The sequence below is a fragment of the Ranitomeya variabilis genome, chromosome 6 (genome assembly GCF_051348905.1).
Source record: "Ranitomeya variabilis isolate aRanVar5 chromosome 6, aRanVar5.hap1, whole genome shotgun sequence".
In the NCBI taxonomy this organism is placed as follows: Eukaryota; Metazoa; Chordata; class Amphibia; order Anura; family Dendrobatidae; genus Ranitomeya; species Ranitomeya variabilis.
The window spans coordinates 501,795,073-501,811,054 of record NC_135237.1 but is presented as its reverse complement, the minus strand read 5'-3'; the positions used below and the strand labels follow the sequence as shown (position 1 = coordinate 501,811,054).

At 47.5% G+C, this 15,982-nt stretch overlaps 1 protein-coding gene across 3 annotated transcripts; it reads right to left on the bottom strand.

The window, feature by feature from the left end:
- Positions 1–435: 435 nt before the first annotated feature.
- On the bottom strand, positions 436–10,793 carry OTUD6B (OTU deubiquitinase 6B). 3 transcript variants are annotated; one of them, XM_077270823.1, is made up of 8 exons: positions 10,615–10,759; positions 7,166–7,325; positions 6,613–6,700; positions 5,596–5,908; positions 4,511–4,572; positions 3,667–3,717; positions 3,418–3,524; positions 436–838 (listed from the first exon to the last, which is right to left on the bottom strand). In XM_077270823.1, exons 1-8 carry the CDS (start codon positions 10,691–10,693, stop codon positions 763–765), a joined length of 936 nt encoding a protein of 311 aa, XP_077126938.1. In that variant the 5' UTR covers positions 10,694–10,759; the 3' UTR covers positions 436–762. The 3 variants fall into 3 exon arrangements, with proteins under 3 accessions (XP_077126938.1, XP_077126937.1, XP_077126939.1); XM_077270822.1 differs by having other exon boundaries at positions 6,613–6,705; positions 7,171–7,325; XM_077270824.1 differs by lacking the exon at positions 3,667–3,717 and having other exon boundaries at positions 6,613–6,705; positions 7,171–7,325; positions 10,615–10,793.
- Positions 10,794–15,982: the final 5,189 nt, after the last annotated feature.

The window sequence follows — 15,982 nt, the reverse complement described above, 5'->3', positions numbered from 1 at the left end:
AGCTTGGATCTCTGTGGAGATCTACACTTTCCTAACATACTCCGCACCCTCAAAGTATGAGACCCATGATGCCATTTGGGCAGAGGATAGTGCCACGATCCCTGAGACCAAATAGCAACGTGGCTCTTGCACTATGAGAGTGTAGTGTAGGAGGATGATACTGTGGTGCCATTACTATATAAAGGGCAAATAATGTGTGGGATCACTTTATAAAGCCCCTATATACATTAGATTGTTGGGTCAAACCCACTGATATCAACCGGTTTGGCCAACAGTCTAATGTGTACAGAGGCGTCAGCAGAATGATGGTCTGTGACTATATGCAGTTTGTCACCTTGTTCCTGGCCTTTCAGGCGGAAACACGTGTCTGCAGTAACAGCCGGTCTCCGATTCATACTGCCTGTGGAGTACATACGATAGGAGGCTGACACATACTTTCCAGAAAAAAATAATTTATTCTTTAATACGACCAACATTCTTCATAAACACGTTAAAATGATGGACTGAGGAATCGGCTTGCATTCATCTTGAAGGTGCGCTGGGCTCTTTACATCAGTCTGATTAGATCAATCACCCAAATTTAGCAGCATTGGCCTATACATGGCATGATTAAAAATGCAGAGGTGCTGGTCTGCTCACACCACAGATCTGGGGCCTCTTCTGTATTCAGAGACACCGGTTTGTGAACATGAGACAATCCATCATTAGGCGATTAACAGCAAGAGACGCATCAGAGGACTAGCCCGCAGGAGTCACCCTGGGCTAGTCCGCAGGCGTCACACTCAGCGCTTCTACAGAGTTATAGTGCTCCCCCAGTCCATAAGCGTGGCGCATATATCTGAAAAGAAAAAAAGATGAGGTTTTCATTATTTTGTCCATGCTGGATGCTACTCAAGAAATCCATTAACACCATTGAATGGTAAATCCTTGCGGACTTATTAACCCGCTTTAGTGACTGGACAATTTTCCATTTATTTTTTCCTCATCTTCCAGAGCAACACAAAGTTTGTGTGATTTTTTTTTTTTTTTTAATTTAATTTAATACAGTAAAACAAAAACAGAACAAAACAAATCTACAAATAATGTATTTGTGTTGCCATTATTTGGGAGACAGATGGATGGAATAAAAAAACAAAAACAAAACAAAAGACAGACAATGCTGTTTTTTGCAAGCCATGCCATAGTTTAGATCGGTCCCAAAATAATATTTTTTATATGGATGAATTTGCCATTTACAGATGCAGCGATATCAGATGTGTTTATTTTGGAATAAATCTAATTTGAAATGAGATATATGTTGTATTTCATACACCCAATTGTTTAGTTTTGCAGTATATGTTGTATTTCAATAATCTCCCATTCAGTTAGGCTTCATAGGACGGCCAAGGTGGGAATGAAGGGGGCTTCAGCAGGCTGCTGTGACAATAATGACAGCAGCAGTTTAACAATTGTTAGATAGTAGTGAGCGCCTGAGCAAACGCTACACATGAGCCTGCTTTACATCAAGTTTACATTAAACTTGAAAAGAAACTGTCCCACAATAATACCAGGGATGTTTGGTCAGGAATGAAATTACTGACTGGGCTTAAGGCAAGGTCTGATCACGGGGGAGGAAAACTGGACAAGGCTAATGAGATGAACGAGTATTTCAATAGATTTAGCAGTACATGTGTACTGCCAACTGGAAGTGAAGGGGAATTGGGTGCAAATTCTGCAACATCAATATTGGAGGATGAGCAGACTAATTTTAGAGTATCCGAAAATGATGTGAGAAGGCAGTTTAAGTCACTTAACATTGGTAAAGCAGCAGGACCAGATGGACTCAGCTCACGTGTCCTTAAAGTTTGTGCAGACCAGCTGTGTACTGTCTTTACACTCCTATTTAATGGAAGTCTACAAACACAGAGGGTACCAGTGTTATGGAAAACTTCCTGTCTGGTGTCGGTACCCAAGACTTCTTCTCCTGCAACCCTAAATGACTATCGTCCTGTAGCCTTAACATCTCACGCTATGAAGGCCTTGGAAAGATTAGTGCTTGCTCACTTAAGACCAAGGGTTAACGCTTTTATTGATCCCCTTCAGTTTGCTTACCGACATAGATTGGGGGTGGATGATGCTATTCTTTCCCTGTTACATAGTGTACATTCATTTCTGGAGACTGACAGAACCATGGTGCGAGCGATGTTCTTCGATTTCTCGAGTGCATTTAATTCCCTGCAGCCACCTTTACTACACAAAAAGATGACTGATATGAAGGTGGAGGTGGGAATGAGAAATTGGATAACTGACTACCTATCAGATCGGCCACAGTTTGTACAGATGGGAGCAGTTGTGTCAAGCAGATTGCTGAGCAGTGTAGGTGTCCCCCAGGGAACGGTGCTTGCACCCTTTCTATTCACACTGTATACATCAGACTTTCAGTATAAATCTGATCTTTGCCACCTTCAAAAATTTTCGGATGACTCCGTGGTTGTGGGATGTATTAGGGGAGATCAGGGGGATGAGGAATACAGAAGGGTGGTGTCGAATTTCGTGGATTGGTGCAATGGTAACTATATACAACTAAATGTTAAGAAAACCAAGGAGTTGGTGGCCAACTATAGCAGGATAAAGATGGAATGCTTACCGATCACTATTGCTGGTCAGGAGGTAGAGCAGGTGGAGAGTTACAAATATTTGGGGGTCCATTTGGATAGCAAACTGGACTGGAGATGCCACTCAGAGACTGTCTACAAGAAGGGGATGAGCAGATTATATTTCCTAAGGAAACTGAGGTCTTTTAATGTGTGCAGCAAAATGTTAGAAATGTTCTACCAGTCTGTGGTGGCAAGTGCCATCTTTTTTGCAATCATATGCTGGGGTAATAGTGTGCGGGCCTCTGATGCTAATAAGCTGAATAAGCTTATCAAAAAGGCAAGCTCTGCTGTGGGCTGCAATCTGGACTCTTGAGGAGGTAGTGGAGAGGAGAACTCTGAAAAAGTGTATGGCAATCATGAACAATAATGCACATCCACTATATGAGACAGAAGAGCACCTTCAATAACCGGCTAATACTTGTGAGGTGTAAGAAGGAAAAATATAGGAAATCGTTTGTGCCAACTGCGATGGGAATGTACAACAATAACATTAGGGTTAAATCATCAAGGTGAATGTCTGCTTTATTCCTTCTACTTTTCAGTTTACCTGCGGTGTATGTCCTATTCTAATGTATAATGTCCTTCTGTCAACTACACTGTCATGTCAATTAAGTAATTCACTTTATGATTCTTATGATGTAAGTTGTGCTGCTGTGATACCATAATTTCCCACGGGATCAATAAAGTGTATCGTATCGTATCGTATGTATGGCAGGTAGCTTTTTCCTATGACTACATTTAGTTGAACCATAGCTGGTCACAATGGTAATACGATACTTACACCACAGTTATTCGATTGTTCGTATACTCTTCCCCAATGATAATAGGCGAGACGTCTGCCTGGACGACCTCTATAGGGGTCTGCAGTATGTGCGACAGAGCCCGGAGCTTCAATAAGGAGACAAATAATTTCCATCATTATAGTAGACTAATATGTTCATTATGAATCTTTAATATTTTATAACTAAACTGGTCCAGATCTACACTGAACGGGATGTGTGTGAGTAAGTTACCACTGCTATACACCTACTGTTAGTGGAGGACGCCTTGGGCTCCGCACTGTGAAGAGGAGATCAGAGAGCTAAACGGGGTTTAAAGTTGGGCAACAAGATTATTAAAGGGAATGGAAGGTTTCTGGTACAGTGAAAAGACTGTAAATGTAGGGCTTGTTCAGTTTGTATTGAGTGCACATATTTATACCTATATGGCATTTTGTTTTTCAAAGAACTGGGACATGATTTATTCCTTACATTGGACCAGGGGTCAGTCATTATGTATGTGGAAGAACACGATTCAGTCATCAGTATATGGAAGGATTCTTTAGTTAGGACGCGTCCACATTACGTTACTGCTCCTAACTCCATCAGGAAAGAAAGTGGGTACATTTCTCCATTCATCCAGACCAGTGAACTTCACACTGATCTTGATGTGATGGCGTGCCGCAGTCAGACTCTCCTGATTATTAAGGGTTGCACACATTTTATGAATCGGGAGCGTCTGACAAGTGGTGTACACCTCGCTAAAAGTCTTACCCCAGTCAGAGACTGGAGTGACATTTCCAACACAAGGCGCACCACAATGTTTTTGCCAAAGATGCAAAGGAAGAGAAGATGCCAAAAGTCACCAAATATTTACGCAACTCTGAACATTTTCAAAAAATGTTTGCAACAAAGAAATTTAAGCCAGAATTCTGGTGTAATCGCTTTGATGAATCAGGGCCATTATTCAAGTGTGTCCTGGGTATATATTCACTATAATGAAGCAGAGTCCATAAGTGTCCGACTTTGTTTGCTGGGGAAGATTACGCCATTGTCCTATTCTTGCAGATATCGGATCAGTCATTATACCGGTTGTTCGCAGTCGGTGTGACTTACCTCTAGCTGTCCTCCCCACGCTGGTGTGTTTACCACTTCAGTGCAATATTTCTCAAATTCATCTGTTTAAAACACATGAAAATATTGTAATGGATGTGAAGGATTGTGCAGCAGGTTACAACATCCAATAACAGCAGATTTTCACCATATAGCACCTTATCAATCGTTCAGGTAACATGCAACCGGTACATTTCTGCTAGTAGAGGAGCCGCTCAAACTGATGAAAGACTGCCTCCACATGGGGAAACTATTTATAAAAAAAAAAAAAAAAAACAAACAACACTTACTCCATTCATTGCACTGGGTGTGGGTTTTTTTTTTTGGTTGTTTTGGAGCCAAGGGGGAGGGGACTTTATAATGTGTTCCCTTGTAGGGTGTATGGCAATTGTGTGGTGTTGCAGTTTATTCAGCCGAGCAAGTCTCTCATATATCGAGTACTAAGATGACAGACCTCGGGGGCCTTTAATAGTCACCTGAAGAAATGCTAGGATGCCAGAGGTAGTTCCCTGTCACAACCATTTAACTGCTTAGATGCTAGAGCTACAACTAAGGAGTTAAACAGTAGGCTGAGGGTACCACCAATGGGACTTGCATCTATCTCCCAAATAGTTCCTGATGTGCACCGCTGTGGATGAAGAGGTGGTCGCAATTCATATACACTTGTATGGGAAACGCAACACCTCTGCACTGACAGCACCCTGTTTGTGAGACATACTGAGGTCCCATTTGGGAGACCCACATCTAATCTATGGCATATCCCGTGGATATGCTACAAAGGTGCGAAATGGGGATTCTTCTTTAGGTCTGCTTTATCTTGTATTGTCTCAGATAAGGACTTACCAGACTAAGTACATATTTTTAAAACCATATAATACAAGGACAGTTTAATATGCCATTCCAGGTTTGCTTAGAGTAAGTTATTAGATTTACTAACAAATCAATGCGTAGTATGAATAGAGCTGGAGCAGTGAATTCATCCCCCCCGAAGGTCCGTGGCGGCTGAGATCCTAGATTTCACATTAGTGATCTTCTTACATGTATCCATAACTAACCACACGTATCTATAGCCTGCTCCAATCTCTCACCGTGAGTGTACATTTCCCCTGTGGCAGAATTGGTAAGAAACGGTAGGAAGTCATCGCTGTGGCTCTGCATGTATTCTGCAGTTTGGCGTCTGAGATTTGTCACAGTGATTATTTTATCGCGTTCCTTCAGCTGGTGTTCGATGGCTCTGTACATGCAGTGACCGTCAGATGGGATCTGCTTAATCTGCAGCTGCCTCTGAGACAAAATATGGGCGACTTTCTGGCTCTCCAGGTGCCGAGCACCGCTCAGGTTCTCGATTTCGGCCTCCGCGATGCGCTCGTCCCTTTCCTTCTCCAGGGCGGCTTTTTTCTCCTATAATGATTGGAAAATAAGTGTGAATGTGATAAAGTCATAACACATGCTGCGGATATCAGACACTTGTGCAGGGCATGAGGTCAATACTCCTTAAGATATGTGACAAGAAGTATGGGAAAATTATGCCAAGGAACAAAAATACATACATTCTGTGTAGCCTTGAACAAACAGATACATCTCATTTATAGGTCCTCAATGTCATGTAGATGGGGGGCTGACATCACCACCGATCAGCTGTTATCAGCTCCGGGGGCGGCTGGATGTAAATAGTGAATAGAGTCAGAACAGCACGGCTCTATAATGGTGGATGCCTACAGAGTATGCTATGTGAATAGAAGCCACATGGCGTGCGCCCATCTCGCAGTCTTCATATAGACCATCAGATAACCATTTGCTGCACTGAGAGTGCATTGAAGCATTGCGCCAGTTGCAAGTGACTGTCACCCGTCTGCAGTTTTCCTAAAATACACCTGACACCAAAAGGACTCCTGCAGTGTCACAGCAAGCAGACCTGTCGCACAAAGTTATGGAATAGGCGTAGCCTTATTAATATGCCGGACGGCTTTCATCTGAACTCCTTCCTACTAACCACCATTACCAGATGTAACCTTACACTGCCGCAATGGGAAAGCTAGAAGCATTGGAGGCACAGCATTTCTCTGTGTGCGACAGTGATATAATACTTTTTTCTCTTATCTCACCCTCCTCTTCTGGGCTTTGGACACTCGCATCTGCTGACCTGGAACATTGTTTCCAAGATCTAAACCGGTGACTCCATCAGTAATGCTGTCCACCTGAAACAATAGAGCAGGTTACACGTCAGCCTGTTCATCCAATAACCCGCATATATCATAAATTAATGAGTGTCCTATCTGCAGACAGTCACAACGTGCTCTTTTGGACATCATTTTCGACCATATATGCCTAGTTGAGGTGGGCACCAAGATGCAGTCGTGCCAGTCTCAACTAGGCGTATACGGACAAAACTGTATGCACAACAAAGCACACCGACTCCGTCTGCATCATTATAATCAATGGCCCAGTCAGCGCATACACCCAAATCCCATTTTACAAGGCTTTGGACCTTAGCCCCAATGGAACCACCTAACGTAGGGCCAACGTTATGTGAGCACAGTCTTGGTCATCAGTGTTATAGTCATCAGTGTCGGCATATATTTCGGCCTTACATGTGAGCATTGCGTGTGTTAACCCCTTCATAACCGATGTGATCGAAAGTTTCACGCTTCCTCCTTGCTCACCTCCGCTTCATCTCTCTGCTCTGGGGACAGAACCGCGAGCTCCTGCTTCTGCTTTTCCTCCAGTTCAGACTCCATCTTAGCAATGTCTTCAGTCAGCTGTTTTCTTTTCTTTTTGTCATTCTTAGGCACAGAGTTTTTCATGCTCTGAATTTTGGCTGGAAAAAAATAAAACAAAACAAAAAAACCATCACACACATATACCAGACTGCTTTCTAAATCATCCACCGCACCATTAGTGCTGCACAGAGTCTAGAGAAGTCCCACGTGCTCCGCTCCAGCACTGAAGCTTCTTAGTCCTCCTTGGTGTGGTCGATGACGTGCCATAGATCCTTATACCTCACCGATCACATGCATCAATGCCGAGGCCAGTGACAAGTTATCGCCCTGGGAAAAATAAAGACAGTCGGAGCTGGGAGCCAAGATGTTTGGAGAATAAGAACATCGAGTGATATCAATTTCTAAACAGTAACAGCACAATACAGAACTTTTAGATACGTTCCAGGCTTGTAATTTACTTTGTAGTCCTTACTAAAGATATGTCAGGGGGGTTTCATGACCTCGGTGAGGAACACAGTGGCCGCTCATTTCTTAAGATGAGGAGGATAAGATCTTGCATGTTGGATCCAAAAAGACCAGACCTTTATGGCAGATCCTGAAGGTACAGTACAGAAGTCTATGCAGGGAAGACTCATTTATCCATGTACATATTGTGGTCTAGCATAGGGGATAACGTCGACCCCCACGGATCCCAAGAATAGGTCTCCGAAGAGTCCTGTCAGAATGGTGTACAGCTGTGCAGAAATGTTTGAACCCTTCAGAACTTTCCAAATTTCTGTAAAAATAGGATCTAAAAAGCAGATAATGAGAACCAAATGAAAAGTCAAACAGACTTTTTTTTTTTTAAATGAGGAAAATTATCCAGTATAATGCCAGAGTTATAAAAGTGTGTGAACCTTCGCATCCAGTTTGTGGTGTGACGACTTCTGCACCAATAACTGCATCTAAACCTCTCCATTAATTGTTGACTAGTCCTGCACATCGGCTTAGAGGAATTGGGCACGTTCCTCCCCACAAAGCAGCTTCAACTCTAACGTCGGTGGGTTTTCTTCCATGAACGGCTCGCTTCAGGCCCTTCAACATTCCTGTACAGTTAAAGGGAACCAGTCATGTCATTTATAGCAACTAAACTGTCCCCAATGTGTTGACATGTGCATCACTGACACGTCTTTCAATCAAAACAGCACCATACTCATCCCCAAAAATCATTGTGTGCAGTTATGTAGTACCTTCTCTTTCAATCACAGGAGCGGCTCTTCACTTTATTTCAATCACAGGCTCATCATGTTGTCGATGCCAAAACACTATGACCCGGGTGCGCTGATGTCACGGGAATCTGCTCTAAAATCCCACGATTGTACAGTGAATCTGTGTACGTACCTAGCTTCACTGACTATGGTCGCCAGAGTGCTGCGAGTCACGGGCTCTGAGACCACGCTCGTCACTACGCATGCGCGGGGAGCCGCTCGACACAGGATAAGCGCAGAATTTTAGAGCAGATTCCTGTGACGTCGGTGCACCCCGAAACATTAGCGTGCTAAGAGTCGACAATATGACGAGCCTGTGACTGAAAGAAAATGAAGTGCCGCCGCTATGACAGAGAGAAGGAACTACAAAACTATACAAAGTGATTTTTGGAGAGGATTACGGCGCCGTTTTGACTGAAAACAACGTGTTAGTGATGCAAGGTCATCACTACCAACATACTGGGGACAGATTAGTTGCTAAAAATGACATGACAGGATCCCTTAAGGTCAGGACTCCAATTTGGCCATTCCAAAACTTTAACCATTCTTTAGTAGAACAACTTGCGCCCATTGTTTTGCTGCCGGACCCACGATCCTTTGAGATTGAGCTCAAGGTCAGATGTCCGGACATTTTTCATTAGAATTTACTGGTATCATTCAGAATGCAGCATTTGACCAATGATGGCAGCTGTCCGGGCCCAGGCGCTGAAAAACAGGCCCAATCCATATACTACCAATGTTCCATTATCCTGTAATGCCGCGTTCGTCCTTCCTTTCTCAATTAAAAAAAAAAAACACAACAACTGTACTTTGGTCACATCCATCCACAAAACATTGTTCCCATGGCCTTTTGGTTTGTTCATAGCATCTTGAGCACAAAGTAGACAGGCTGCACGAACCCACGCTCACGGCCCCGCCGTACCACCGCACACGGCCCCGCCGTACCACCGCACACGGCCCCGCCGTACCACCGCACACGGCCCCGCCGTACCACCGCACACGGCCCCGCCGTACCACCGCACACGGCCCCGCCGTACCTCCGCACACGGCCCCGCCGTACCTCCGCACACGGCCCCGCCGTACCACCGCACACGGCCCCGCCGTACCTCCGCACACTGCCCCGCCGTACCACCGCACACTGCCCCGCCGTACCACCGCACACTGCCCCGCCGTACCACCGCACACTGCCCCGCCGTACCACCGCACACTGCCCCGCCGTACCACCGCACACTGCCCCGCCGTACCACCGCACACTGCCCCGCCGTACCACCGCACACTGCCCCGCCGTACCACCGCACACTGCCCCGCCGTACCCTCACTGCCCCGCCGTACCCTCACTGCCCCGCCGTACCCTCACTGCCCCGCCGTACCTCCGCACACTGCCCCGCCGTACCTCCGCACACTGCCCCGCCGTACCTCCGCACACTGCCCCGCCGTACCTCCGCACACTGCCCCGCCGTACCTCCGCACACTGCCCCGCCGTACCACCGCACACTGCCCCGCCGTACCACCGCACACTGCCCCGCCGTACCACCGCACACTGCCCCGCCGTACCACCGCACACTGCCCCGCCGTACCCTCACTGCCCCGCCGTACCCTCACTGCCCCGCCGTACCCTCACTGCCCCGCCGTACCCTCACTGCCCCGCCGTACCACCGCACACTGCCCCGCCGTACCTCCGCACACTGCCCCGCCGTACCTCCGCACACTGCCCCGCCGTACCACCGCACACTGCCCCGCCGTACCACCGCACACTGCCCCGCCGTACCACCGCACACTGCCCCGCCGTACCACCGCACACTGCCCCGCCGTACCACCGCACACTGCCCCGCCGTACCACCGCACACTGCCCCGCCGTACCACCGCACACTGCCCCGCCGTACCTCCGCACACTGCCCCGCCGTACCTCCGCACACTGCCCCGCCGTACCTCCGCACACTGCCCCGCCGTACCTCCGCACACTGCCCCGCCGTACCACCGCACACTGCCCCGCCGTACGCTCACTGCCCCGCCGTACCCTCACTGCCCCGCCGTACCCTCACTGCCCCGCCGTACCCTCACTGCCCCGCCGTACCCTCACTGCCATATGACACCTCTGAGCACACAGTCACACACAGCGCATTACAGCCGTGTCTCTCACCCTGCAGCTCCTTCTTCTCCTTGCGGTGCTGTCTGACCAGCGCTGCCTCCTCCGAGCCGCCGCCGCCGTCCTCCTCCATGCTGCCGGCACACCGTCACCTTCCGCACATCCTTGTGCACTGACGTCACTGCACGGCTGTCACTTCCCCTCAACACGACAGCCAATCAGCGTTCGACGCCGATAGCGTTCCTACTATTGGTCAAACGTCAACCGAACACTCGTGGCTCCACGTGACCTGGAATAACCACTCTTGCTGAGAGCGCGGAGAACGTAATGTACAGTGTGTAGGGGAAACACGGGCGGCCATTTTTGATGAGGGCACATCATGCTGGCTGAGGAAAAAACTAATCACTTGTATCTGTGTATTGCTGTGTGAGACACAAGTAATGCAGTGAGTTATATCAACTGCACCTTTTCCTTGATAAATGTGTTTGGGCCTCATCTGGGGATATCAGGATGTCACACCTGGTAAAATAATGAAATATTGCAGAAAAAGTGCTGCTTCTGGTACACAGTTTGCAGTTTTGTGCACGAATGTTGAAGTCGTCTCACAAACTGAGCTGAGGTGATATGCCCGGGGGTCGTGCATCCAATGCCTGGGGGTCGTACATCCAATGCCCGGGGGGTCGTCCATCCAATGCCCGGCTGTCGTCCATCCAATGCCAGGCTGTCGTCCATCCAATGCCCGGCTGTCGTCCATCCAATACCCGGCTGTCATCCATCCAATGCCCGGCTGTCGTCCATCCAATACCCGGCTGTCATCCATCCAATGCCCGGCTGTCATCCATCCAATGCCCGGCTGTCGTCCATCCAATGCCAGGGAGTCGTCCATCCAATACCCGGCTGTCGTCCATCCAATGCCCGGCTGTCGTCCATCCAATGCCAGGGAGTCGTCCATCCAATACCCGGCTGTCGTCCATCCAATGCCAGGGAGTCGTCCATCCAATGCCCGGCTGTCGTCCATCCAATGCCCGGCTGTCGTCCATCCAATGCCCGGCTGTCGTCCATCCAATGCCCGGCTGTCGTCCATCCAATGCCAGGGAGTCGTCCATCCAATACCCGGCTGTCATCCATCCAATACCCGGCTGTCATCCATCCAATGCCTGGGAGTCGTCCATCCAATGCCCGGCTGTCGTCCATCCAATGCCCGGCTGTCTTCTATCCAATGCCCGACTGTCGTCCATCCAATACCCGGCTGTCGTCCAACCAATGCCCGACTGTCATCCATCCAATCCCCGGCTGTCGTCCATCCAATGCCCAGCTGTCATCCATCCAATGCCTGGGAGTCGTCCATCCAATACCCGGCTGTCATCCATCCAATACCCGGCTGTCGTCCATCCAATGCCCGGCTGTCGTCCATCCAATGCCCGGCTGTCGTCCATCCAATGCCAGGGAGTCATCCATCCAATACCCAGCTGTCGTCCATCCAATGCCCGGTTGTCGTCCATTCAATGCCCGGCTGTCTTCTATCCAATGCCCGACTGTCGTCCATCCAATACCCGGCTGTCATCCAACCAATGCCCGACTGTCATCCATCCAATGCCCGGCTGTCGTCCATCCAATGCCCGGCTGTCGTCCATCCAATGCCCGGCTGTCGTCCATCCAATGCCAGGGAGTCGTCCATCCAATACCCAGCTGTCGTCCATCCAATACCCGGCTGTCATCCATCCAATGCCCGGCTGTCGACCATCCAATGCCCGGCTGTCATCCATCCAATGCCAGGGAGTCGTCCATCCAATACCCGGCTGTCATCCATCCAATACCCGGCTGTCGTCCATCCAATGCCCGGCTGTCGTCCATCCAATGCCCGGCTGTCATCCATCCAATGCCAGGGAGTCGTCCATCCAATACCCAGCTGTCGTCCATCCAATGCCAGGGAGTCGTCCATCCAATACCCAGCTGTCGTCCATCCAATGCCCGGCTGTCGTCCATCCAATACCCGGCTGTCGTCCATCCTATGCCCGGCTGTCTTCTATCCAATGCCTGACTGTCGTCCATCCAATACCCGGCTGTCGTCCATCCAATGCCCGACTGTCATCCATCCAATGCCTGGCTGTCGTCCATCCAATGCCCTGCTGTCGTCCATCCAATGCCTGGGAGTTGTCCATCCAATACCCGGCTGTCATCCATCCATGCCCGGCTGTCGTCCATCCAATGCCCGGCTGTCGTCCATCCAATGCCCGGCTGTCGTCCATCCAATGCCCGGCTGTCGTCCATCCAATACCCGGCTGTCGTCCATCCAATGCCCGGGAGTCGTCCATCCAATACCCGGCTGTCATCCATCCAATACCCGGCTGTCGTCCATCCAATGCCCGGCTGTCGTCCATCCAATGCCCGGCTGTCGTCCATCCAATGCCTGGGAGTCGTCCATCCAATACCCGGCTGTCATCCATCCAATACCCGGCTGTCGTCCATCCAATACCCGGCTGTCGTCCATCCAATGCTCTGCTGTCATCCATCCAATGCTCTGCTGTCGTCCATCCAATGCTCTGCTGTCGTCCATCCAATGCTCTGCTGTCGTCCATCCAATACTCTGCTGTCGTCCATCCAATGCTCGGCGGTCATCCATCCAATGTTTGTGGTCGTCCATCAAATGACAGCGGTCGTCCATCCAATGCCCGGGAGTTGTCCATTCAATTCTCTGCTGTCGTCCATCCAATGCCCGGCTGTCGTCCATCCAATGCCCGGCTGTTTGTGGTTGTCCATCCAATGCCCGGCTGTCGTCCATCCAATGCCCGGCTGTCGTCCATCCAATGCCCGGCTGTTTGTGGTTGTCCATCCAATGCCCGGCTGTCGTCCATGCAATGTTTGTGGTCATCCATGCAATACTTGCCTGTCGTCCATCCAATGCTGGGCGGTCGTCCATCCAATGCTCGGCTGTCATCCAGTCATTGGATCAGAAAAGGGCCTTACTAAAACTGTTCTTACAAAGTTGGAAGCTGCAATTGTCCAAAATATCTTGTTCAGCTGAAGAATTAATAACATAGGGGCTGAGGCTAACCTCTGCAAAACACCCCCATAGCATTATCCCTCCTCACCAATCTGTACAGCTGACACAAACCCCGATTTGTCCATCAGATGCCACATAGAGAAGCATAATTCATGCCTCCACAATCCACAGTCTAGCTGACGGTTTACATCACAACTTCCGACACTTGGCATTGTGCTTGGTGATGTAAGGCTTGTATGCAGCTTCTCGCCCTATGAAGCTCCCGGAGTACAGTTTTAGTGTTGCTGTCATCAATATCAGACAAAGTTTGAATTCTGCATTTGTTGAATCAGCGACTTTTATGTAACCCCGCTCTGTAACTTTCTATAGCCTGTTGCTTTATGGCTGAGTTGCTGTGTACTTAATAAACAATTCCACTTTTCAACAACAACACTTATTGTTTATCGTGAAATACTTTGGGGGGAAAAATATGTAACGGACTGAGGTGTCCCACCAGATGCTTCCAATACGGGACGTGCTGGTATCATTGAGAATGTTAGAAAATCCATTTTACCACAATGTAAAGGCAGAGGACATTGGCGAGGGGCCGGACGTTCTACATCGGGGGCAATGGGACTTGATGAAAAGCCTGACTTCAATGATTCAGGTGACGTTCCCACACGGCGTAAACACTTTCTTTTTTTTACTGCATTTTTTTCTACAGAAAATCCGCTCTCTTTAACAATTCAATGAAACTGGATGTGATTTTATGAAAACACATAACCCCGTGGCTTTTAGGGTATGTGCACACGTAAGGATTTCTTGCAGAAATTTTCCTGACAAAATCCGGACATTTCTGCCAGAAATCCGCAATTTTTTTTTTTTTGCGTTTTTTTTGCGGAATTTTAGCTGATTTTTTGCGGATTTTTTGCGGATTTCCTCCCGACACTCCAAAATCATGGGAAATCCACAAAAAATCCGCAAAAAGAATGAACATGTTGCTTCTTTTTGCGGATTGCGTTTTTTTTGCGGAAAAAAACGCAAAATTTGCACAAAAAATGCGGAATGCATTCTAAATGATAGGATGCATAATTTAAGCGTTTTTTTTTGTGCAGAATTATTGCGTTTTTATCGGGGAATTCCGCAAAAAAAGCAAAAATTCCTGAAGAAATCCGGACGTGTGCACATAGCCTCAAAGACGTTTTTGTTGTTCTTTTGTTGCATTTTTTTCCAATTAAGTTTATATGAAGTGCCTGAAAAATGCATGTAAAAAGCTTAATTTTTAATTGCAGTTTCCCATGGTTTCTGCAGTGACAATGTATTATAAAAATATTTAATCAAATCTGCACAGAAATGCATCAAAAATGGGAAAAAGCAGCAAAAAAATGCATCGAAAACCCAAAAATTATTGCCGATCGCTCCCACGTATTTTGGTGTTTCATGTCTGCATGTGGGAACACGGACTAAGGCTATGTGCACACGTTGCAGATTAGCCTCAGGAATTTTTTGTGCGAATTCTGCATCTCTTGGCTGAAAACGCAGGTGCGGATTTTGTGCGCTTTTACTGCGGATTTTGTGTGGATTTCATAAGTTTTTTTACCCCTGCAGATTTCTATAATGGAATGGGTACAAAAACGCTGCAGATATGCAAAAAGAAGTGACATGCTCCTTCTTTTAATCCACAGCATTTCCGCACGGAACTTTCCGCGCCATTAGCGCAGCATTTTTTTTTTTCATTGATTTACATTGTACTGTAAATCACTTGCGGATCTGCAGCGTTTCTGCGCGGAAAAAAACGTTGTGGATCCGCAGGAAATCCGCAACGTGTGCACATACCCTAAAGGTTCCAATGCTCTTATTCATATAGTATATATACATTTTGTATCACTGTTATTAGATAAGCCCATAGAATAAAGCTAACGTCATTCATACCACATGGTGTACTTAATAAAAAAAAAGCCATAGTGGAGGAATGTCCATCCACCCCCCCACGAATAAAAAAATAGCAACAGTTGTTTGGATTTATTATATGTACTCCAGAATAAATCCGTCAAAAATAAAACTAGGTAGAAAATAAATGTATGAGACTTATGGGTTATCACAAACAGATGGCAGACATTTCTTGCGTGTTCACTTCTGTATCCTCATTGCACAACTATGATGTTAGCAGAGCAATGACAAGAAGGAATCCTTTATAATGATGGAGGAATCTTCGCCAGTAGGTTCCATTATAAAATCCCCCATCCCACAGTCTATTCACGACACTGGTAAGGCTATGTGCACACGGTGCGGATTTGGCTGCAGTTTTCCATGCGGTGTACAGTACCATGTAAACCTATGGAAAACCACTTCCACTGTGCACATGCTGTGGAAAATTCCACGCGGAAACGTTGCCGATTATTTTCGTCAGCATGTTAATTCTTTGTGTGGATTCTGCAG